Here is a 25,844-nt window from a genome sequence, read left to right as displayed (position 1 = left end):
GGGAGACATATATTACTTTCTAAAGGTGCCCAGGGAGAATGGAAAACAATTGCACGGTGCTTGTACTTTACTGCGGCTCCTCTGTCTGTATTTTAGTCCTGATAAGGATTCTGTCCCTTTAACTCCAGTCCAGCTGATGTACAGTGCAGCTTCTCTCCTGCACACTATTCCTCCCCGGGAAGCTTACATAATAATGTCTCCATCATGGCAAATGGAGCAAAGCCTCCATTAGAGGAAAAAGAAGAGGCCCTTCCACCCTGAGCCAGTCCTGGGCAGAGATTGAATTACAATGTTAACAGAACAGGAAGGATGCCTTATCTAATTCTCCATGATGGATCTGCGTGTCATTCCCAGATGCCTGATAGCTGCGTATGAATTGGCAGGCTTTGCATTTCAAGGCTTTCAGGGTTGTCTGGTGCAAGATCGGGCAGCACCCTACACCGGAGCCCAACTCCCATTTATTTAGCTGGGATCGCGTTGCCATTTTGCATTTGTACCAAGATTTGAGATATCATGAAAAGGAAGTTACTTCTTAAACCCAACCCGCAGGCTCATGGCAACGTGTTCCCGCCCCGCTCAGTACACACAGAATGTGACGGAGGATATGAGCCACTTGTCCCACCGTGTCTGCCCATGTTCCTATCTGCTGTAAAACCTGATTTTTGGGGATTTCTTTCATATTTAGCCTTGTATCTATACAAGCATTTTTTATTCCCTTACTGTGTTAGCCCCTAGCACCTCTGTTGGGAAGCTATTCCAGGAATCCACCACCCTTTCCGTACTTCCTCACATTTACCCTTAGCCTGCCACCCTCTACCCTCAGAGCATGGCCTTGTTCTAGAACTTCTCCCATGCAAAACCCTTCTTATTAACTGCCCCTCACCTCTGGAATACCCTTCACCTCAATATCCGCATCTCTCTCTATCCTCTCCCCCCCCCCCCCCCCCTTCAAGGCCATCTCAAAATTCCCCTCCATAGTGGAGCATTTGAGTAGCTTCAAGGTACCCACCCCTTCCAGACGCACCATAAGGGCAGGTCCATACTGCTGCAGACTGCGCTGAGTCGTCCGCACGGGACGCGATCACATTGCCTAAAGGCATTGATCGCGCCCATAGACCGCACGGATAGGGTGACCAGGTGTCCCGGTTTAGCCGGGACAGTCCCGGTTTTTAATGGCTGTCCCGGCTGCCCCGCATTTTTTTCAATGTTCGTTTTTTTGTGGCTGTTCTGGATTTGGCCATCAGAGCAGGGGGGGTAGCAGAGAGCACAGAATTCAGACAGAGAGGAGAGAGGAGGCCGGTCTGACAGCAGAGGGTGGGGCGGGGTTAGTGACAGCGGAGCCTCAGCAGTGAGAGCCGGAAGTGAGGTGCCTGCTGCCAGTCAAGATGGCTTCCCCCCCTCCATGCTCCACAGTGACGAGACGAGACAGAGACACAGAGACAGAGAGAGAGTGTGTGGGTGTGTGGGTCAGTGGGTCAGTGGCTCAGTGTGTGTGGGTCAGTGGCTCAGTGTGTGTGGGTCAGTGGTTCTGTGTGTGGGTGTGTGGGTCAGTGGCTCTCTGTGTGTAGGTCAGTGACTCTGTGGGTCAGAAGCTCTGTGTGTCTGTGTGGGTGGGTGTGTGGGTCAGTGGCTATGTGTGTGGGTGTGTGGGTCAGTGGCTCTGTGGGTCAGTGGCTCTGTGTGTGTGGGTGTGTGGGTCAGTGGCTCTGTGTGTGTGGGTCAGTGGCTCTGTGTGGGTGTGTGGGTCAGTGGGTCAGTGGCTCAGTGTGTGTGGGTCAGTGGCTCTATGTGTGTGGGTGTGTGGGTCAGTGGCTCTGTGTGGGTGTGTGGGTCAGTGGCTCCGTGTGTGTGGGTCAGTGGCTCCGTGTATGTGGGTGTGTGGATCAGTGGCTCTGTGTGTAGGTCAGTGACTCTGTGGGTCAGTGGGTGTGTGGGTCAGTGGGTGTGTGGGTCAGTGGCTCTGTGTGGAGATAACATTTTTTTAGATCTATTTATTATATATTTATCTTGCCTTTGGCTGTAACCTCCCCTCCAAATTCCGTTAACATGGCTGCGCGACGTCACGTAATGCACATTTCCATAACAACGAGCCGCTCCGTGACGTCACGCGGCATCAAGTTGACATGACAACGGGTCGCATTATGGCCCCGAGGCATCACGTGATGCCACATTGTCATGGCAACATGTCACCTCCTGACGTCAGTGTCTCGTTGTCATGTGATGTAATTTGTTTTATAAATAATTTTTTAATGTGTCCCGGTTTTTCATTTTGAAAATCTGGTCACCCTAAGTACGGGAGGCAGCAGGAGCGGGCGCGACACGCAGGTCACGTGAGCGCCCAATGAGGGCGAACCAGTTCCATGACGCCCCTAGGCACGCCCCCATGGCACGGGTGAAGGCTGTACGGCCTTAGCCTAACACCGCCCTTCTGTCTCTGTATGTTCTCCCTACATGCCATTTAGATTGTAAACTCTTGGGGCAAGAACTCCTTTTCTTCCTAATGTGCACTTATGTTTGATGCGCTTATTCCCATTATTTTGCTGGGTGGATGGTGCTATGGTCAAGGGCCACCAACAGGTCAGGGGTTCAGGATATCCCTGCTTCAGTTAGCCCCTCTGGCAGCAAAGAGGTTAATTCACGGTGCCTCTAAGTGGGACTGCACCTTTAACCAAGCTGGGCCTTCCTCTAGAGTGAGAGGTGGGGCTTCAGGAAATGAGCTCTTATCTCTTACACAACAGGATTACGGGGCTTCTGTGAGTAATGGGTCCTCGCTTGCCCAAAGGACTTCAAAGACCAGCAAGATTGGGGCCGAGCTGTGATTAGACAATGACCAGCAGATAGCAGAGCAATAAACCAGAGATTGATGGGGGCTCAGTGCGGACATCCTAAGGCCCATTTCCTAACTCCCAAACCAGCACCTGCTAGTCTCACAGGAGAACTCTGACTACGTTAACCCCATATGTGCCTAAGAAGACCCTCTCATTCAGCAAGGAGAGTTGAATACTGTATGTAACACTTCAACCCGATGTTAATACCTTCACTGCCACTGAGGCCTGCAAGGCACTAATAAATATATATTGAAGAAAAAAAAAAATATATAATATAAATGTAAAAATATATATATATATTATATATACTATAATTCTAAGTTGGATTCCGTCTGTTTGTTTGTTTGTATGTCCGAAGCATCGAATCTCAGAAACGGCAACACGTAGCAAAACAAAACTTTCACTGGACATTCTGCTGCGGATTTGTAGGTCAACGCAACTATTTTGAGCTTTCAATGTGACTCACCTCCTAAATTATGGAGATTCTAAGTTTCCCTCGGCTGTCCAGCAAAAATGTTAGTGCAGGAGTGGGGGGGGGGGGGCGGCGTGGCTATTAAGGGAGTGGGTGTGTCCTTGCCTGGATCAGGGCTGTGTGTGTCTCTGTGTCTCTGTGTGTGTATGTGATGTGAGATCTGCGGGGGAGATGTGGCAACGGGGGGGAGGGGAAGGGGGGGAGATGTGCCAGTGGGGGGGAGGGGAAGGGGAGATGTGCTAGCGGGGGGGAGGGAGATGTTCCGGCAGCGGGGGGGGGGGGGAGATGTGCTTGCGGGGGGAGACACACACACAGAGACAAATCTCACCCCGCACTACATCCAGCAGCAGGGGGGGTGAGGGGGGGGGACGGGAGATGTGCCGGCAGCTGGGGGGTAGGGTGGGCGGGGAGATGTATTCAATATTACATTCCCCGGGCGAAGCCGGGCACAAAAGCTAGTATATATATATGCAGCCCCCTTTCCCCCGTGACTAAGGGAAACCACGTTACCTGTGGCTCACAGAAGGCCTGAGCCTCCACCGCTGGGAGCTTGGGGTGATCTGTCGTTCTCCTTGATGAAGCGCTGCCACCTGGGAGGGATCCCGGCACAGCGGGATAACCCATCGCAGGACCAATTACAGTGAAATGATGCACACACCAGTATATAACAATAGGTTTACTGAATACTAACACGGTAATATAATATACAGTGCACCCACAAAATACTGCCCCCAAAATAACACCACTCCGGTGGAACCCCCAAAGTACTGAGGTGCCCGGGCACTTAACCAACCAGTGTCCACAGACCAGGCCCACCCAAATAGTGTGTGGAGTAGCGCTACTCACTGTGTGTGTGGCCGTTGGTGCACTTGTGGATGCGATACCTTCCTGGTCTTAGGCCAGACCAGGGCACCTTGGCTGATGGTTTGCTGGGCCGCAACGTGGTCCCACGCTGCACGGATCTTCAGGCGTCCAGTCCACCTCTGAGGGAGCTCCCGTTGGAGTGTGTCCCTTTTCAAGTGTCTCTTAGAAGTGCCTGGGGTCTGGTCCCAGACCGCAGGCCGCGCAAACCGTGTGGCATCTGTCACCGTGGCACTGATACTATATTGTTACTGGGGAAGCGTCCCTACCTATGAGCCTTCCCTGCAGCAACCACAACCTAGAGTGAGTTGGGCCTAGCTTGGACCTGGGGGGGAGGGAACTCTAGCCTAGTCCAGCAGACCATTGCTCCCTGGATACTACCATTCTCCTCTCCGTCCTGCTCCCGACTGGCATGCGGTGTCTAGCACGCCAAATGTATCTTCTGCTTGCCGGGGATATTGCATCCCTATTGGCAGTGCTCCCCCACACAGCCCCTGGGGCTGCTGGGACACATAGTCCCGTGCGGAGCCTGGTAATGGCCGCCGCAACTCCTAACTATCTGCACATGTGCGAGGCTTGTACTGCGCATGCGCACAAACAAAGATGGCCACCTGTGTCACGGAGCACCCCGGTTAGCCCACAGCCTCCCCGGAGCGACTCCTGCACAGAGCAGGGTTCGCCTGCCGTTTCGCCAATGTTGTACAGCTCGTTAAACATGGCTATAACAGATGCCAACCTGCTCCGAGACAGCTGCTGAGACTTGTAGTGAGGTGACCCTAAGGAATCGTAGGCCGCTCTAGTGAAAGGGTGTCTTACTCACCAACTTCTGCGAGTCTCTTCTTCCGCATCTCCCTCTTGGGAGCTGCGGTCATGGGCTTGAGGCCCTGTCCCTCTCATAAGGGGTGAATCAGTAACTGAAATTTCTCTTAAAGGAACGAAGCTCGGGTTTCTTCGGTCAAGTGGACGGTTGGTTGACGCCAGTGGGGTGGGTACATGTGACATGAGCCCATTACCCGTTACTCCATCGGGAGGTGCCCACCAGTCTCCATTTAAATTAGAGGAGTTTCCCTCCATGGGATCCTGATTTGGTTCGGTCACTGACTGTAACGCTGAACTGCCCGCAGACCTGGCCAGTCCCCAGTACTGAGGTGGGTAAGGGTATAACACGCACCCAAAGCAGTGAGGGCGTGCCCGGAGTGTGGTAGGGCGCGTTGCCGGGTCTGGTGAGAAAGGGTTAGCCAGATGGTGCCGCGTCCTGGGCACCAGAGGTCCGAGTGATAAGATCCGAAAGCCGTAGGTCGAGGACAGGAGAGAGCAGCGTAGTGAGGTCCAAAGCCGAGTCTAAGGGGTAGCGAGGTACACGAAGTCTAACGAGAGCCAAGATCAAATCCAAGGCTAGCATACAGGGGCAGGGTCTGGAGCGAGAGCTGAAAGACACATGAGAGCCAGGCATAGACCTCCATACTACAAGAGCCACAGGAAAACTATGCAGAGCGAGGAAGGAGAGGGCAGACTGGGGTTATATATGTAGGTGGACCAATGGGAGTAAGAGGCGGAGCGGGGGCATGCCTGAGCGGGCCCAGAGTGGGAGCCAGCCAGGTGAGCGGTGGAGATTGCCTGCAGCTGATGGGAGGCGGAGCCAGAAGTGCGTGAGGACGGCAAAGAGGATCAGGTGTGCGCGCGCGCCCTGTAAGGTTCCCGCGTGCGCACCCCGGCAGCGTGTGGGAGGAGACAGCGTGTGCCGCAGAGGAGAGGAGCGGCGCCCGACCGGAGCAGGTAAGGAGCCGGCGGGGAGGGCGCACGGAGAGTGTGGCGGTGTTGGGAGCCAGGGCAGCAGGGACCCGCTGTAGGGAGCATGTCCCCCGATCCCTTACACTGACTCTGTCGGACCCCTCAGGCCTGCTGGCCGTTACTACTGTCTCTGGTTCGGGGTCACTGTCCCTCACTTGAGGAATGGGCAGCAAGGGATTGCGGTGCAAGACCTTTACCCTACCATCTGCGTCTCAGATTCTGTAGACAGGGAGGCCCAGCATCTGTGACTCTACCTTGAAGGGAGCTTCGTGCCAACGGTCCGCCAGCTTATTGCCAGGGATTGCTTATATTGCCAGGGATTCCTAGATTTCGCAGGAGAACGGCGTCTCCAGGCCGAAGTTCTCAATGATGGACCTTGTGGTCATATCATCGCTTGTTGCCCTCATTCAGTTTGGCGGTGGCTTTCTCCGCCAGCTGGTACACGCTGTGAAGACTATCTTGGAGTCGTCTCACATATTTGTAATGCGGCATATTGGGTATCCCATCCGTAGATACCCGGAGACGGATGTCCACAGGCAGTCGTGCCTCTCGCCCGAACATCATGAAGTATGTTGTGAACCCTGTGGATTCATGCCTGGTGCAGTTGTAGTCATGCACTAGCGGTTCAACGTGCTTGCTCCATTTGGCTTTCTGGGAGCCCTTTAGGGTGCCTAGCATGTCGAGCAGGGTTCAGTTGAACCTTTCCGGCAGAGTGTCTCCCTCTGGATGATATGGAGTCGTCCTAGACTTCTGGATGTTGAGCAAGTTGAGAAGCTCCCTTGATAAGCTTGCTCTTGAAGTCTCTCCCCTGGTCGGAGTGCATCCGATTCGGCAGCCCATAGTGGACGAAGTACTTTTCCCACAGCACTTTGGCTACTGTGAGAGCTTTCTGATCCTTAGTCGGGAAAGCTTGTCCGTATCAGGTGTAGTGGTTGGTCACCACCAGGAGTTTCCCGATGCCCCTTGAGTCTGCCTCAATACAGAGAAAGTCCATGCAGACTAGGTCCATGGGCCCAGAGTTCTATAGGTGGCCCATTGGGGCTGCGCGTATGGGCAGCGTCTTCCTCTATATACACCGCAGACACTTTCGACAGTGACGCTATACTGACTCCCTCATTTTGGGCCAGAAGAACCGGTCTCTCACTAGGCTGAAGGTCTTATCTATGTATAGCACTCTATTCCTATGTGAGATGATGAGTAAATTTAAAAAGAAATATTTTATTAAACAAAGTTAAAACAATGGGGTTTAAAACAAGTATTAAATAGTAACAAGTGTTTTGTACTCCTTGGATGAATATCTCCCAAGGAGTGTCAGATAGGGTAATAAGGTCCAGTGTTTGTGGACTCACTGGCCCTAGCAACCTTCATGTGGAGCGATTGGCTAGAGGTAGGTGGTTAGGGACCGACAGTAGTTGTCATATATGTGGTGCCACAGTATATGGGTACTTATTGGTGCACAGGATAAACAAAACCTATCACTGTGCTGCTAAATATTGCAGTCAGGTAAAGGTATAAATGTATTATTATACAGTTATTGGTAGGTGTGCACCAAATGTGTGCTAACGCCAACTTGGATCTGTTGTGCGTAAGCATAGAATATGAACCATAGTTGTCACGTGTAAACTTTGGATCTGAGTGATGCAGATCTTTGGTTGACACTAGTACTCAATGAATATACTGTTAGTTGTTGAGACACTGCTTGAACTCCTAATTGTAACAAAAAAGCCCCTAATACTTGGCCTTGAAAAAGCATACCAGTGAAACGCGCGCGTCGGCACCACGCAGTCACGTGCACGCGCAGAGCCCTTGTTCACAGACGCTGACTGCATGTGATTAGAGGCAGTCAGCGCGGCTCGGTGGCGGCACATTCAAGGGCTCAAAACAGACCTGATGGTCTTATGAGCCACATAAAAAAGGGAATGACCTACTGTTTATCTGGCTAAATAGAGTACATTGATATGTTTAAGGGAATACTATCCTGCTGACATCCGAGCACTATATTTGTATAAAGGATTTTATATTAACAGCTTCTAGTATCCCTACCAGTTACCTACACCTGGAGTGCCAGTTCTACAACATATATGTATAAGAGAAGCACCAATTAGGCAAGGGTTGTATATTACTAACCTGTCTCCTAGTCCTTAAAGGTGCAGCTCTTAGCAACAACTCCTAATTTGTTACAATTAGGAGTTCAAGCAGTGTCTCAACAACTAACAGTATATTCACTGAGTACTAAAGATCTGCATCACTCAGATCCAAAGTTTACACGTGACAACTATGTTCTGTGTGTCTCTAGTATTAATTATAAATTGCCCCTCTAAGCACCACTCCATTCACTACAAGCTGAAGCGGGGGTATCTAACCAGTATACAAGGTCTTATCTATGCCCAGATGTCCATGCTCATCATGTAGTGAATGTAGAACCTGTTACTCCAAGCATCGGGGCAGTACCAGTTGTCTCCTATCGGGTTGGTTATGGTACGGGACGATCCTGTAGAGGAGGACACGCTCTATGCAGAACTTGCCCCATTCCCTTATGATGATCGCGACTGTCGGTAGGAGCGCGCTTCACCAAGGAGGGGTTGTTCTGTTGGATGGCCTGGCGTAGAGCTCTAGCCACTGGATCACGCATCTGATACCGTAGTTTTGATCAACTCTGCCTGAAGGGAGTGGAGACCCGAACAAAACCGACGATTCTGGCCTCGAAAGTCCCACAGAACCTGACGCGACACCTCCCTATACCAGTTAACCTGGATCGACAGAAGTGCACGAACCTGCGAATTCCATCCCAGAAGAGAGGAGTGATCCCATACTTAACCCTATCGTTGTTGAGATGCTTCTAGAGACCCTTTCGGCAGGACCGCCGGAGGGCAACGCTATGCTGAGGTTCCGCAGTTGGTGGAACCAGAGGGCCTGATTGATAAGGCTTGCTCTGTTACTAGTGTGGCCTCCAGTGATTCCTACAATGGAGCGCCTTCTTTCTCCTCTATGGAGAAATGCCCGGTAGCTACTCTGTTGCCAGATTGCACCACTTACCCAGCTGCTACGGAGTCTGGGAAACCCCCACATAGGACCTCAACATGGTCTAAACCAGGGGTGCTCAACTCCAGTCCTCCAGACCCCCCCCCCCCAACAGGTCAGGTTTTAAGGATATCCCTGCAGAAAACAGAGGCACTGATTGAGCCACCTATGCTGAAGCTGGGTTGTCCTTAAAACCTGTCCTGTTGGGGTGTCTTGAGGACTGGAGGTGAGCACCCATGGTCTAAACCCCCCTCACATATACAGTGTGCATTGTATATTATGTGGTATTTGGTCATAAATCCATAACGGTTTTATACAACTTTATATAACTTTGGCAGCAAAGAAGATAAAATGGCACAGAAGATGTTACAGGGGTGAGGGCTTTCACTTTCCTGCTGTTCCCAGTGGGGGTGGAATTTCTATCCGTTCTGGACTCCATTGACCAGTGCGACACTACAGCGGCTACAGTTACACGCAATGACCTTTAATATACCGAGGATTAAAAGGATGTTAAAGCCTGTAATATATCAGATGCAGACAGCGTTATGCGGACGGAGCCCCCAGTATAAACTGTGAAGCATCTGCCCCTGGGTCCCCGCTGAGGTCAGCGAGGCCGAAAATAAATCTACTCTCCAATTATATCCGAGATTCCACTCAAACTCTGTGCGATTCTATTTAATGGAGACAAATGAACTGGCAATAAGAGACTACATCCTATCACTCAGCCTGACCAATAGGAAGTGATTAGGATGCTGCGTCCATGGACCACACGCTCTGAAGCAAACTGCTGGGGAACAGGTCAAAAGCCGTCCCCTGGTCAGGAAACCCCAGGAACATGGCTCTTAATCTGGTAGCACAAAAATGAAGATTTTGCTAAGCAAGGCAAGCAGAGTTTCATGAAGTTACAGCTTCTCGTCAGAGAACAGATAACAATATTTATATATTTATATATATTATTATTATTTATATATATTTCGGACTTTGCAACACTGGGCAGTGGGAGTCTGGAAGTGGATAGAGATACTCCGCAGAATTATACAATGTACCATGTTTATTTTCAGGGGATATAAGTATGTTTCCCCCTTCGGATCTACAATGTTTCTTTAACCCCTTCATTGTTAAAGGGGTTTTTGCTCCTCTCTATCCTGCAGGACGGGTGTAACCCTTTTGTAGCAGTCTGACCCTAGAAGAGCATCCCATATATTGAAAAGCAAAACTCCGGCCAGTTCCGGTTGAAATGTTCTGATCCGATTCACAAATCTCGATGGGTCACTCCAGCTGTACAAGTCCTAGGATAATAGTGATTGGGATTCAGATGTCCTGGGTCAAAACCAGGGGGAGAAACTTTGACTCTACAGAGGTCTTTGGGGACTAGGACCTTTTTCCCCAAAGCTTTGAAGAGTCTCCCCATTCAATGAAGAAGGTCTGAACCCCCTAATCTCACCCATCAGCAAAAGGGTTAATAGAAAGAAGACAGAGCACAGAATCTTCCGGGCGAAATGTTTCATCAGCAAACTCGATTCCCGCAGCCCATGATGAATGGCCGAGTCTCGCTGGCTATCAGCTTGATTTCATTTTGTCATCATTACTGCGTCCAGGCCAGCTGGTACGCATCTCCTGCCCACGCTGCCCGCGCCGAGGAGCGGGGGACATTTGTCTTTGGGATGGAGAGTGAGAGATTAAGGAATCAACGGGAGAGGGTATTATTACAAAGGAGCAGAGCGCTGTTACAAACACCCTTTCAAATTACTGCTGTTCCTATAAAAAAATAAAACCAGGTAAAATATAGCTTTTATTCATACATTAAAGCACATTCACAAAGTCATATTTGTACAAATGTGATGTTTTTTGCCAGGCAGTTCTCTCTGCTTCAAATAAGGATAGTGCCACCTGGGACCCAAGTGAATTGGTGGCAGTGTTATATTTAATAGGTTGAATCTAGTTATTTTTAAATGTACAGTATGTAAAAAAAAAAAATTTTTTAAATCACACACACTATATGTATGCATACTCACAAACATTTTATATCTATATATATTGTGACAAACGGCTTACTCCGGGGCTCCGCCGTCTGTCCGGGACTGTTAGAACACGGTCTTTTAGGGTAGGTTAAATGATGAGACGTCACGTACTGTTCCTTTAAACAGGCTATGCCTGGTTTATTCAGTCCCAGGCACTGAGACTGCCACAGTTTAAACAGAAAACAAAGCCAAACAAAAAGCTGCTCGTCTGAGCGATAACTTAAACTTAGATGTCCCTGACTCAGAGTTGGAAGTGGCTTGTCCACTTCCACCAACAAAATAAGTACCTTTGCAGTCTTTAGACAAACTAACAGAATGAATGAAGCGATTTGGGAAAGAGGCTTTCTCACCCCTCTGCAGTTCAGCAGCCTTCCAGGCTCTTGGGCGGGGCCCAGAGGAAACAGGAAACAGGTCTTATATACCTGAACTCTAATCAGCATGACAGGTGACAGAAAACAGGCAGCAGACAAACTGTGGAATGGAGTGCCTGTACCACGAGGCTGCCCTGTTCAGCTTAGACAGGACAGAAACTGTTCAGTATCCTGGGAGCCCTGTATATGGAGTTTATTACCAACCCCTGGTTTCTGTCACATATCCTCCCCCCCAGCTCAGACCTCGAGGGGTGAGCGACCATGGATATTAGGGAGTGCATCCTTGACAACCCGTCGGCATTGCCATGTTTGTGCCCCGACCTGTGTTCCACAGAAAATTTAAAGGGCTGTAGGCTTAGGAACCACCTGGTCACCCTAGCGTTCTTCTCCCTATTTTGACACATCCAGGTAAGGGGTGCATGATCTGTGACCAATCGGAACTTTCTCCCCAACAGATAATACTTGAGTGTCTCTACAGCCCACTTTATTGCGAGACACTCTTTCTCGACTATGGAGTAATTTTTCTCCTGGGGATTTAGTTTCCTACTTAAATAAAGGATGGGGTGCTCCTCCCCTTGAGACTCCTGGGAGAGTACCGCCCCCAGCCCTACCTCAGATGCGTCGGTTTGGACTACGAACTCTTTGGAGAAGTCAGGTGTGACCAACACTGGTTGGGCACAGAGAGCTTCTTTCAGGCTTCTAAAGGCCTGTTCGGCTTCGGGGGACCACTTTACCATTAGCGGTCCTCTTGCTTTTGTGAGGTCGGTTAGTGGGGTTGCCTTAGTTGCAAAATTGGGAATAAACCTCCTATAGTAGCCAATTAACCCCAAAAAGGTCCTTACTTGTTTTTTTGTGACTGGCCTTGGCCAATTTTGTATCGCCTCTACTTTGAGTGTTTGTGGTTTGAGTAACCCTCTACCAATAGAATAGCCCAGATACTTGGCCTCCTCCAGACCAATAGTGCATTTAGCGGGGTTAGCAGTTAGTCCAGCAGACCGAACTGCGTCGAGCACAGCTTGGACCTTTGGAAGGTGGGACTGCCAATCTTCACTATGGATTACCACATCATCCAGGTAGGCGGCAGCATACCGAGCATGTGGTTTTAAAATTTTATCCATCATTCTTTGGAATGTGGCGGGAGCTCCATGTAAGCCAAAAGGCAGCACCTTATATTGAAAGAGGCCGTCTGGGGTTGAGAAGGCTGTTTTTTCTTTTGCCCTTTCTGTGAGGGGAACCTGCCAGTACCCTTTTGTTAGGTCTAGGGTTGTGAGATATCGGGCTTTGCCCAGTCTCTCTACAAGTTCATCCACCCTGGGCATAGGATAAGTATCAAATTTTGACACCGCGTTTAGTGTCCGGTAGTCATTACAAAACCTTGTTGTACCGTCTGGCTTTGGGACTAAAACTATAGGGCTGTTCCACCCACTTTGGGATTCCTCAATTACGCCTAGTTTTAGCATTTTTTTAACCTCTAAACTTATAGCCTCTCTCTTGGCCTCTGGGATTCGGTACGGTTTAAGGTTAACTCGGACCCCCGGTTCAGAGACTATGTCATGTTTAATTACGTTAGTTTTACCTGGCTGTGTAGAGAAGATTTCTTTGTTCCTTCTCACTAAACTCTGGACCTCTCGTTTCTGATGCACGGACAGTGTTTCAGCTATGCTAACCTCTGGGTCAGTTTCTTGATTCTCTGACGGACCTGGGGGTACTAGGGTTAACAAGACCTCTCTATCTTTCCAGGGCTTGAGTAGGTTTATATGGTAAATTTGCTCAGGTTTCCTCCTACCTGGCTGCCTTACCCTATAATTTACTTCTCCCACTCTTTCCAAGACCTCATATGGCCCATGCCATTTAGCAAGGAATTTACTCTCCACGGTGGGAACCAGAACTAGTACCCTATCACCTGGAAAAAAAATTCTGACCCTAGCACCCTTATTATACGTATTCCTTTGTGCTTCTTGAGCTTTCTCCATGTGTTCCCTCACTATGGGTAGGACTGCAGCAATGCGGTCCTGCATTTGGGCAACATGCTCTATTACACTTCTGTAAGGGGTAACCTCGTGTTCCCAAGTTTCTTTGGCTATATCCAGTAAGCCCCTTGGATGTCGGCCATACAATAGTTCAAACGGGGAGAAGCCTGTGGATGACTGGGGAACTTCCCTAATGGCAAATAACAGGTATGGTAACAAACAGTCCCAGTTTTTCCCATCCTTATCGACCACCCGGCGTAACATGCTCTTTAAGGTTTTATTGAACCTTTCCACTAAACCATCTGTTTGTGGATGATAGACTGAGGTTCTGAGATGCTTGATTTTTAGGAGTTTACATAGCTCTTTTGTTACTTGGGACATAAATGGTGTTCCCTGGTCAGATAAGATCTCTTTAGGAATTCCGACCCGGGAAAACAGAAGTACTAACTCTTTTGCTATGTTTTTAGCAGAGGTGCTACGTAGGGGAACTGCCTCCGGATATCGGGTAGCATAATCTAATATTACCAATATATGCTGATGTCCCCTAGCAGACTTTATTAGGGGTCTTACTAGATCCATAGCAATCCGGTCAAATGGTACCTCTATTATGGGAAGGGGTACCAATGGGCTGCGGTATGCTTTGAACGGGGCGGTGATCTGACATTCTGGGCATGAGGAACAATAGTTTGTAATTTCTGCCAGAACCCCAGGCCAATAAAAGCTTCGGAGAACCTTTTCTTTTGTCTTTTCCACCCCTAGGTGTCCCCCCAATGGATGACTATGTGCGAGGTGTAATACTACGTTACGGAATGTCCGTGGTACCAACAATTGTTTAGTTGTAACTGATTTTCTTTTATCAACCCGATATACTAGGTCGTTCTCTACCTCGAAGTAGGGGTAAGCAAGTGACCTATCTGGTTGGCCATGAGTACTATTCTGGTCCCGTATATTTCCCCTTGCTACCGCTAATGTGGGGTCCTCCCACTGGGCCTTCTTAAAACTCCCAGGACTGACCTCTAGGTCAGCGAGGGTCTTATCCTGTACTGGGGTGGTAAGTGCCTGATCAACATCTTGATTTGGGGTATTCCCTACCAAAGTAGTGATGGGGAAGGGAATTTCACAGCACTCCTCCTTTTCCCCTTTCTTATTTGGGCCCTCGTCAACCTCCATTTCTGAAAAAGGGAAAGGATTTGTTTCTTCTAACACTTCGTTATGGTCTGCTATTGAACTCTGGGCGCTATTCTGAGCTGGGGACCACATTTTTAGAAAATGGGGAAAGTCGGTCCCTATTAACACATCATGTGCCAGTTTGGGTACAACACCCACCTTGAAATCTAAAGAACCAAATTCTGTTTCAAAAAAAACATCAACAGTGGAATATTCATGATTATCCCCATGTATACAACAAATTGCCACTCTTTGTGAACTGTTTACCTGTTTCTTCTTAATGGGCAATAGGTATTCGGACACTAGTGTGACCATACTCCCAGAGTCAAGAAGTGCCCGAACCCTCTTACCATTAACCTTTACAAATGCCCACAGATGGTTATTCAAGGGGTCCTCTGGGCTAGGGCCCATACATTGGGACAACAGCGAATAAGGTTCCACGCTGTTGCATTGCATGGGCTCCTCATTTAGTGGGCAGATTTTTGCTGTGTGGCCCCTCTCATGACAATTTACACATTTAGGTACATAGTCTGTGTCCCACTTAGAGCCTTTTCCCGGCTCCCCATGTTGGCTATTGCCCTTAGTGTGCGAACCACTGTTGCTGGTGCTGCGTGAAGGTGGTCGCCGCTCTTCAGCTCCCCTTAACCCCGGTACCCTTTTACCGTCTCTGGAAGAGTCCTGGAACCTCGGGTAGTGGGGTTGCTCCACGACTGTGGGTTGCGGGTGCTCTCCTGCTGCATTGTACCTTTCTACGAGGGCCACAAGCTCATCCGCATTGTGGGGGTCACTCCGACTGACCCAATGGCGTAAGGCAGAGGGAAGTTTCCTCAAGAACTGGTCCATGACCAACCGTTCCACGATGTGGCTTGCTGAGTTGATCTCGGGTTGTAGCAACTTCCGGGCGAGGTGGATGAGGTCATACATCTGGCTTCGGGTGGCTTTATCCATCGTGAAGGACCATGCGTGAAACCTTTGGGCGCGAACAGCCGTGGTTACGCCGAGGCGGGCGAGGATCTCGAACTTCAATTTTGCATAGACGTTAGCTTCGGCTGGCTCTAGATCAAAGTAAGCCTTCTGGGGTTCGCCGCTTAGGAAGGGTGCGATTAGACCAGCCCACTCAGCTTCTGGCCATCGCTCTCTCTGTGCCGTGCGTTCAAACGTGAGAAGATAGGCTTCCACATCATCCGAGGGTCCCATCTTCTGAAGGTAGTGGCTTGCCCTGGTCATTTTCGGAACTGGGGCTGCCGCTGCCAGTGGAAGGTTACTGATAGTCTCCCTCAGGATCTCGAGTTCCTGCTGTAAGCCCTGAGCGAACCGCTGTTGCTCCTCTTTCAGCAAGCGGTTTGTCTCTTGCTGGTTTGCATTCGCCTGTTGCAGGGCTTCATTCGCGTCTCTCTGGACAGCGACATTGCGTACCAGCGCACTCACCACGTCTTCCATCTTGTTTGGAGAGAGAGAAAAAAAAACCTTTTTTTTTTTTTTTCTTTAAAGTTCTTTAACCCCCAGACCTTTTAGTGTTCTGCCCGCATTCTCCACCATATGTGACAAACGGCTTACTCCGGGGCTCCGCCGTCTGTCCGGGACTGTTAGGGTAGGTTAAATGATGAGACGTCACGTACTGTTCCTTTAAACAGGCTATGCCTGGTTTATTCAGTCCCAGGCACTGAGACTGCCACAGTTTAAACAGAAAACAAAGCCAAACAAAAAGCTGCTCGTCTGAGCGATAACTTAAACTTAGATGTCCCTGACTCAGAGTTGGAAGTGGCTTGTCCACTTCCACCAACAAAATAAGTACCTTTGCAGTCTTTAGACAAACTAACAGAATGAATGAAGCGATTTGGGAAAGAGGCTTTCTCACCCCTCTGCAGTTCAGCAGCCTTCCAGGCTCTTGGGCGGGGCCCAGAGGAAACAGGAAACAGGTCTTATATACCTGAACTCTAATCAGCATGACAGGTGACAGAAAACAGGCAGCAGACAAACTGTGGAATGGAGTGCCTGTACCACGAGGCTGCCCTGTTCAGCTTAGACAGGACAGAAACTGTTCAGTATCCTGGGAGCCCTGTATATGGAGTTTATTACCAACCCCTGGTTTCTGTCACAATATATATATATATATATATGTATATATATATACATATATATATATATATATATATATATATATACACACACACACACAAAATCCTACACAGGGTAATACAGTTGTTCTCTGGTTACTCACCCTCTGTTCCTCCTCCCTCTGTGCTTCCCCCCCCACCGTGTCTGTCGCCCTCTGTGCCCCCCCCATGTCTGTCTCTCCCTCTGTGCTCCCCCCATGTCTGTCTCTCCCTCTGTGCTCCCCCCGTGGTCTGTCTCTCCCTCTGTGCTCCCCCCATGTCAGTCTCTCCATCTGTGCTCCATGTTTGTCTCTCCCTTTGTGCCCCCCATGTTTGTCTCTCCCTTTGTGCCCCCATGTCTGTCTCTCCCTCTGTGCTCCCCACATGTCTGTCTCTACCTTTTGCCCCCCATGTCTGTCTCTCCCTTTGTGCCCCACATGTCTGTCTCTCCCTTTGTGCCCCCCATGTCTGTCTCTCCCTTTGTGGCCCCCATGTCTGTCTCTCCCTTTGTGCCCCCCATGTCTCTCTCACTTTGTGCCCCCCCCCATGTCTCTCTCCCTTTGTGCCCCCCATGTCTGTCTCTCCCTCTGTGCCCCCCAGGTATGTCTCTCCCTTTGTGCCCCCCATTTCTGTCTCTCCCTTTGTGCTCCCCATGTCTGTCTCTCCCTTTGTGCCCCCCATGTCTGTCTCTCCCTTTGTGCTCCCCCATGTCTGTCTCTCCCTTTGTGCCCCCCATGTCTGTCTCCCCCTCTCAGTACCTCTAGTTGTCTCTCTTTGCTCTTCTCCTCTGCCCCATCCTCCTTCATCTCTGATCCTCTGTCCCATCCCCTACCTCCACTCAATGGTCCTATCTCCATGTCCCATTTTTCTTCTCTGATTGTCCCTTTCTCCTCTAAAGAAAATAACAACCCTCTCGTGAGTCAGAGGCCTCTGTGCTTGTGTGGGCCCCTGAGAGCACAGGGGGCCACTGAGTGTGGGGACCCCCGAGAGAGCGGGGCCCAGTGTAACCACACCTGTGACACCGGCCGGCTAATTTACTCAATTTAGAATCGCTGCAGTATTGGAATATAATCACTATACCCTCATAAGCCAAAACAGCGCCGGCTGCTGAAAGCCAGTGGCTAATAATAAGACAATGACCGTATTTCAGTGACCAGGGGGGCCACAACTGCCGACAAGGGGGGAGCTGGGGAGAGCAGCTCCAGGCTCAGACTGCAGTATGTAGGAGGGAGACGGAGAGAAGGGGAGAGGGCTAAATCAGGGGGAGAAAGAGAGACATGAAAGGGGGAGAAGAGATGTGGAAAGAAAGAGAGAGGAAATCATGAAAGAGATAAGCAGCTGTGGATAGAGAAACACATACTGGGGGAGAAGAGCGAGACGTGCTGGGGGGGAGAGGAAAGAGACGTAGCGGGGGAAAAGAAAAGAGATGCTGGGGGGGAGAAGAAAGATAGACATGCTGGGAGGGGGAGAGAGAAATGCTGGGGGGAGAGGAAAGAGACATACTGGGGGGACGACAAGAAAGAGACATACTGGGGGAGAGGGGAAAGAGACATACTGGGGGAGAGGGGAAAGAAATATACTGGGGGGAGAGGAAAGATAGATATGCTGGGGGGAGAGGAAGGGAATTCTGGGGGGGGGGAGATAGACATGAAGGAAAGGATAGATGAAACAAATCCGTTGTTGGCCTTGCCAGTTAAAAGGGGAAAAACATACTCATCTTTCACAGTAACCAGAGAATAATACTTTCCCTTACAGGGTTACTAACCCCTCACTGCCTCTGGCAGCCATGGGGTTCGTTATTTTTAAAGGAAGTCAATTACATTTTTCTGTTACTTTAAACCAAACTACCTGCTAAGTAAAATGTCCCCGTGTATGGAGAGCAGAGAGGGAGCCAAATGTTCACTACACTTTTGGGCTTATAAATTATTTTAATCCCATTTGCGGAATAAAGATGGTAAAAAAGCACTATTTGTGTTTTTATATATACACAGTATATAAATATATATATCACACACACACATCTCAAAAGACACGGCATTGGTATAGCGCAGGCGCCTGGCGGTCCCATACTCACGTTGTTGAGGACGCAGGGGGTCCTCCTGTAACAGTCTTGCAGGAATCTCTGCGTGCAGCCCAGTCTGTAAAATGGTTACAGTTATTGTAACTCTATCAGCAGCTTGTGCTTTTATTTCTGATGGCCGCACTGCCGGGTGAATTTATTTATTTTACCTGTTGCATTCAATGCAATTTATTTAATTGTTTTTAACATTTTTTTTGCACCCAGGAAAGTTTCATAAGGAGCCCTCTTTAACCTCTTGGCTGCCAGAGTTTGCTTGGCAATGCATTGCAGACTGTTTATAACACTGCCTTCTACGATTGTATAATACAGGGGAAAAAATCTTCTCAAATTCTGGGAAATCAAGGAAAGCTGGGACTGGCCGGCAGAGGAAAGGAAGATCTCCTCTTATACTGTACATTCAAATAATATTTTAATAAAGGCAGTGTAAGCACAGAAACATGCTAATTATGTTAATGTAACTTCTATTTCAACCTAACCCCACAATTGTCTTATTTGCACCAACATCCACATTTAGCATCACTCTGAACTCTAAGGGGGTTATTAATTAAACTGATGGTGCCGATCGGGGCATAATTGCACGGAAAGTACCATTGAAGTCAATAGGAATTTCTGTGTGATAGTGCCCCGATCAGCACTCGCACAGTTTCATGAATAAACTCCTACAAGTCCTGGGCTTTCTAAATAAACCAATTAAAACTCCTGCCAAATGATATCCGTAAAGGGGAGGTGGTAATGAGGGGATGTCACACGTACTTGGAGATATATGTTCTGAGATGATACAGGCCACTTATTCCCAGAAGGACGACAAATGCCACCAGCAGGGCTGTGAATGACAACGTTATACCATGAGGGGTCAGAAAAGTGTGCACACAAAGGGTCAGCCCTGGCAGAGTTTCATCCTTTGACCTTGAAAAGGTCACTTAAACTTGCTCTGCTTCAGCTACTGTCCCAGGATATTACACATATTACACTGCAACTTTATGGAGTGAAAGTCTACGGAGAAATAATGTACGTTGTAAAGAGGACTCCCATGAAAGGCTTGGAAGCCCAATGATTGTCTGTAAAGGGGGGTCCCATGAAAGTCTTATTATCAAATGACTTCAATGAGAAATAAATAAATACCATTGTTATGGGAGGCGTTGCACAGTATATGTAGGAGGGGGGATTTCTCTCAATTTCTCTGTGACACAACATTCCAGAGAGAGAAAACATGATCGGTTGTCTGAATAGTGCTCATAATAAATCTATCACATGGACTCGTCATAACCTGATCTTTTGCATACTTTATGTTAAATAACTGGGTATAAAATGTTCAACTTTTCATTTTGAGTTTGGACATTTCAGTGGCCTCCCTGGGAAGGCTGCCCACGGTGTGAGCCTGCTGCATGCCACAGCTTAACCTAGAAACAGAGGCACAAAGGAAACAGCAGACACAGCTGTCCATACACTCATCAACACTGATTGGTTTATGGCCTATCATGAACAATAAAGACATACAATACAACAATAAAGGGCCTGCAACTTCACCCCATACTGTGCTCTGCACCATTAATGGTGTTATCACGTTCTTCTAGTTCCGTGTTCTACTAGCATTGGTACTGGAGAGGTGCCGAGTTGCCATTGGTTGAAGAATGTTATTGTTTGTCTATTAAAAAGTACCATAGATCGAACTATGGTGTACAGAGCTCCATTTTCTCAACACCTATTCTTTCCTAGACCCTCTACAATCTGGCTTCCGCACTGCTCACTCCACGGAAACAGCCCTCACTAAAAGAACTGACGACCTCCATGCTGCCAAAGACAGAGGTCATTACACTCTGCTCATATTACTCGACCTCTCTGCAGCATTTGATACTGTGGATCACCCTCTTCTCCTTCACATTCTCCATACTCTTAGTATTCGGAACAAAGCTTTATCCTGGATCTCATCCTACCTCTCCCATCGTACTTTTAGTGTCTCTTCTGCTAACACCTCCTCCTCCTCTATTGATCTCTCTGTGGGGGTACCCCAGGGTTCTGTCCTGGGACCTCTTCTCTTTTCTCTGTACACACTCTCTCTAGGTGACCTAATAACATCTTTTGGGTTTAAATATCACCTCTATGCTGACGACACACAAATATACTTTTCAACACCCGACCTTACACCTGCTATACAGACCAAATGTGAATGTCTCTCTGCTATATCATCCTGGATGGCCCTCCGTCGCCTTAAACTCAACATGAATAAAACAGAGCTCCTCATACTTCCTCCCAAACCTGGCCCTACTACCTCCTTCCACATTACTGTTGGAACTACGATTATTCACCCAGTAGCCCAAGCACGCTGCCTAGGGGTCACACTCGACTCCTCTCTCACATTCGCCCCTCACATTCAAAACATTTCTAAAACTTGTCGCTTTTTCCTCCGCAATATAACAGAGATACGCCCTTTCCTCTGTTGCTCGACTGCTAAAACTCTGACTCAGGCCCTCATTCTCTCCCGTCTTGATTACTGTAACCTCCTGCTGTCCGGCCTTCCTGCCTCTCACCTGTCTCCCCTACAATCTCTGTCTCCTTGTATGTTTTTGTTCCCCTACAATCTATCCTAAATGCTGCTGCCAGAATCACTCTACTCTTTCCTAGATCTGTCTCAGCATCTCCCCTCCTGAAATCCCTCTCCTGGCTTCCAATCAAATCCCGCATCTCACACTCCATTCTTCTCCTCACTTTTAAAGCTTTACACTCTTCTGCCCCTCCTTACATCTCAGCCCTAATTTCTCGCTATGCACCATCCCGACTCTTGCGTTCTGCTCAAGGATGTCTTCTTTCTACCCCCTTTATATCTAAAGCCCTCTCCCGCCTTAAACCTTTTTCACTGACTGCCCCACACCTCTGGAATGCCCTTCCCCTCAGTACCCGACTAGCACCCTCTCTATCCACCTTTAAGACCCACCTTAAGACACACTTGCTTAAAGAAGCATATGAATAGCACTGTGAATATTCTGAACACATGATACATAAAGCTTGGCCCCCTGCAGACGCACTTACCAGAACTCCCTCCTACTGTCTCTGTACGTTCTCCCTACCTACCAATTAGACTGTAAGCTCCTCGGGGCAGGGACTCCTCTTCCTTAATGTTATGTTTATGTCTAAAGCACTTATTCCCATGATCTGTTATTTATATTATCTGTTATTTATTCGATTACCACGTGTATTACTACTGTGAAGCGCTATGTACATTAATGGCGCTATATAAATAAAGACATACAATACAATACAGAGCCCTCTAGACCTCGTCTCTTCTCTCTGTGTCGCCTTTGGTGGTGGTGGGGGGGGGGGAGTGATTGAGTGTGTCTGTGGGGGGATTGAGTGTGTGTGTGGGGGGTGGGAGGGATTGAGTGTGTGTGTGTGTGGGGGGTGGGAGGGATTGAGTGTGTGTGTGTGGGGGGGGGGTGGGAGGGATTGAGTGTGTGTGTGTGTGTGTGTGTGTGTGTGTGTGTGTGTGTGTGTGTGTGTGTGTGTGTGTGTGTGTGTGTGTGTGTGTGTGTGTGTGTGTGTGTGTGTGTGTGAAGTGTGAACTGTGTGTGTGGGGGGGATTGTGTGTGTGTGTGTGTGTGGGGGGGTTGAGTGTGGGGATTGTGTGATTGTGTGTGGGGGGGGGATTGTGGGTGTGGGGGGGATTGTGTGTGTGTGTGGGGGGGGATTGTGTGTGTGTGTGGGGGGGGATTGAGTGTGTGTGTGGGGGGTGGGAGGGATTGAGTGTGTGTGTGTGGGGGGGGTGGGAGGGATTGAGTGTGTGTGTGTGTGTGTGTGTGTGTGTGTGTGTGTGTGTGTGTGTGTGTGTGTGTGTGTGTGTGTGTGTGTGTGTGTGTGTGTGTGTGACGTGTGAACTGTGTGTGTGGGGGGGATTGTGTGTGTGTGGGGGGGGGGATTGTGTGTGTGTGGGGGGGGGGTTGAGTGTGGGGATTGTGTGATTGTGTGTGGGGGGGGATTGTGGGTGTGGGGGGGATTGTGTGTGTGTGTGGGGGGGGGATTGTGTGTGTGTGGGGGGGGGATTGTGTGTGTGTGGGGGGGGATTGTGTGTGGGGGGGGGATTGTGTGTGTGTGGGGGGGGATTGTGTGTGGGGGGGGGATTGTGTGTGGTGGGGGGGGATTGTGTGTGTGTGGGAGGGGGATTGTGTGTGTGTGGGGGGGGATTGAGTGTCCCCCCCTCCCTGCCCTTTCCCCCACCCTCCCTGCCCTTTGCCCGCCCTGCCCTTTGCCCCCCCCTTCCCTGCCCTTTGCCCCCCCTCCCTGCCCTTTGCCCCCCCCCCCCTTCCACTCCATGCCCCCTGCCCTTCCACGCCCGGGCAACGCCGGGTATATCAGCTAGTTGATATTAAAAGGGACATTTATGAGAATGCCACATCAACCATTGGTTTACATGAAGATACAAGCAAGTTAAGGATTAGGGACAGCGGGGTACCATATCACCAAAGCTGTTACAGCAGCACTTGAATAATTGTTGAAGACATTGAATTGGGAAGTAAAGGAATCAAAATCACCGGTGAATACTTGAGTCACCTAGGATTTGCGGCCGACATTGTTATTTTTGCCGCACGTCCAAAAGACCTTCAGCAACAAATCGGAGACATCGCCAACGCAAGATAAATGGTAAAGAACAATAAGTTACATACTATAAGTCTAACTTGGCCAACGAATATCAATGGATGCGAACCTTTGAAATCGATAGGAGAATGAGGATAGGATGGAGCGAATTCGAAAAAAAGAACCCCCCGCTGTGAAAAGTGTTTGACCAGTTCTGCCCGTGCTCCTGTTTGGATGTGAAACTCGGACCCTAAATGCAAAGATAATTTAGAGTCTATAAACAACACAAAGAAGTGTAACACCCCTACCCCCACCCAGCTGCAGAAGGTAGGGTGTAGACACAATCAGTCTCTTGCTTGCACTGCAAACAGGATTTCTACCTGCTTCAGCGTAGGGTAGCTCAGTTTTACCTTTGGTCTCAGAACCTCCTGTGGATCCAGGCCAAGGCTGTAGTGAGGAGTAGAATAAGTAGAAAGGGCACCAGGAAATTTTAACAGGATGCTTGCTTTATTGTCAGCAGGATCAGCATACCAAACAGCATGGACAGGACACGCTTTCAGTATCTTTCATGCAGTAGTTACCCCTTTGCCTGCAGTTCCTCCAAGGATCCAACTTAACCCTGGATAGGAGTGGAGTAGGCTCAGCCCCAGGTCCCTACTTAAACCTGGCTATAGCCCTGCTCCCTGCAGCATGGGAATCTGTTGTGCTGGACACTTAGCACAGTCTGCCCCAGCACACTCTCTCGCGCTCTCTCTCTCTAGGGTGGGTCCCTACCTCTAATACCCAGGGGGTGTCAACAGTTCCCCTTCTCGGTCTCTGGGCAAAACTGGATATTGTAAAGGCCTCACTCCACCAGTCACATGACCTACCAGAACTTTCCTAGCTCTGGGTCATGCCTCATGTGCCTGGGATCTGCAACATTGTATCCTATCTCTGGGACTGCTCACATGCAGGACCATGTGCAATGAGTTTAACCCCTACACTGCCAGCGTGCTGCCCTAGCCTGCAAGCTAAAACGGGCCTGTTTTTACACGGGGGGGCTACAGAAGTATGGAGATAGGTATGAGATACTTACAGAAGCGCCAGGAAAAATAATACATGGGTTAGCAAGCAAACAAAAGTCTGTGACAGCTCCTCAAGGGCGAGGAAATGAAAATGGCGGTGGGCCGGGCATAACGCAAGATGAAATTACCATTGTCTGACAAAGAAGATTTTCAACTGGATTCCAAAGGATATTAAGAGACCAACAAGACGACAAAAAGTAAGATGGAAGGATATCATGTAGAAATGTGTTGGCGCAACGTGAAGAAGATTATTGGGGAGGCGTCACCCAGCGGTGGAGATACAGTTAGGTCCGGAAATAATTGGACACTGATACAAGTTTTGTTATTTCAGCTGTGTACCAAAATAAACTCAAGTTACAGTTAAATAATGAATATGGCCTTAAAGTACAGTCTATCAGCTTTAATTTTCATCCAAATAGGAGAAAGGGTTTAGGAATGACATATCTTTAACATGTAGCCCCCTCTTTTTCAAGGGACCAAAAGTAATTGGACAATTCACTCAAAAGCTGTTTCATGGACAGGTGTGGGCTATTCCTTCATTATTGCATCATCAATTAAGCAGGTAACAGGTCTGGAGTTGATTCCAGGTGTGGCATTCGCATTTGGAAGCTGTTGCTGTGAACCCACAACATGCGGTCAAAGGATCTCTCAATGCAAGTGAAACAGGTCATCCTTAGGCTGCAAAAAAAAAAATCCATCAGAGAGATAACAGGAACATTAGGAGCGGCCACATCAACAGTTTGGTACATTCTGAGAAAAAAAGAACGCACTGGTAAGCTCTGCAACACAAAAAGGCCTGGACATCCACAGAAAACATCAGTGGTGGATGATCGTAGGATCCTTTCCATGGTAAAGAAAAACCCCTTCACAACATCCAGCCAAGTGAAGAACACTCTCCAGGAGGTAGGCATATCATTATCCAAGTCTACCATAAAGAGAAGACTTCACGAGAGCAAATACAGAGGGTTCACCACAAGGTGCAAACCATTCATAAGCCTCAAGAATAGAAAGGCCAGATTAGACTTTACCATACAATAACTAAAAAAGCCAGCCCAGTTCTGGAACAGCATTCAGATGAAACTAAGATCAACCTGTACCAGAATGATGGGAAGAAAAAAGTATGGAGAAGGCTTGGAACGGCTCATGATCCGAAGCATACCACATCATCTTTAAACACGGTGGAGGCAGTGTGATGACATGGGCATGCATGGCTTACAATGGCACTGGGTCACTCGTGTTTATTGATGATGTGACAGAAGACAGAAGCAGCCGGATGAATTCTGAAGTGTATAGGGATATATTGTCTGCTCATTCAGCCAAATTTAGCGAAGTTGATTGGACGGCGCTTCACTTTACAGATGGACAATGATCCAAAAAATACTGCTAAAGCAACCCAGGAGTTTTTTAAGGCAAAGTTGTGGAATATTCTGCAATGGCCGAGTCAATCTTCTGATCTCAACCCGATCGAGCATGCATTTCACTTGCTGAAGACAAAACTTAAGGCAGAAAGACCCACGAACAAACAACAACTGAAGA

At 48.8% G+C, this 25,844-nt stretch overlaps 1 protein-coding gene across 8 annotated transcripts in view; it reads right to left on the bottom strand.

Moving 5' to 3' along the window:
- Positions 1–25,844, bottom strand: part of LOC142501084 (heparan-alpha-glucosaminide N-acetyltransferase-like) — a 202,256-nt gene that overhangs the window by 144,767 nt on the left and 31,645 nt on the right. For 7 of the 8 annotated variants that reach the window (XM_075610413.1, XM_075610415.1, XM_075610416.1 and 4 more), the window contains exons 5-6: positions 19,432–19,501; positions 18,673–18,736 (exon numbers count right to left, since the gene is read on the bottom strand). In XM_075610413.1, coding sequence (XP_075466528.1) covers positions 18,673–18,736; positions 19,432–19,501 — 134 coding nt within the window. The remainder of the gene's footprint in view (positions 1–18,672; positions 18,737–19,431; positions 19,502–25,844) is intronic. The other variant, XM_075610420.1, reaches the window with a different exon arrangement.

Source organism: Ascaphus truei, chromosome 8 (assembly GCF_040206685.1).
Source record: "Ascaphus truei isolate aAscTru1 chromosome 8, aAscTru1.hap1, whole genome shotgun sequence".
Lineage (NCBI taxonomy): Eukaryota > Metazoa > Chordata > Amphibia > Anura > Ascaphidae > Ascaphus > Ascaphus truei.
Note: the sequence above shows the minus strand (reverse complement) of the source record. Positions and strands in the feature narration are given on the sequence as shown.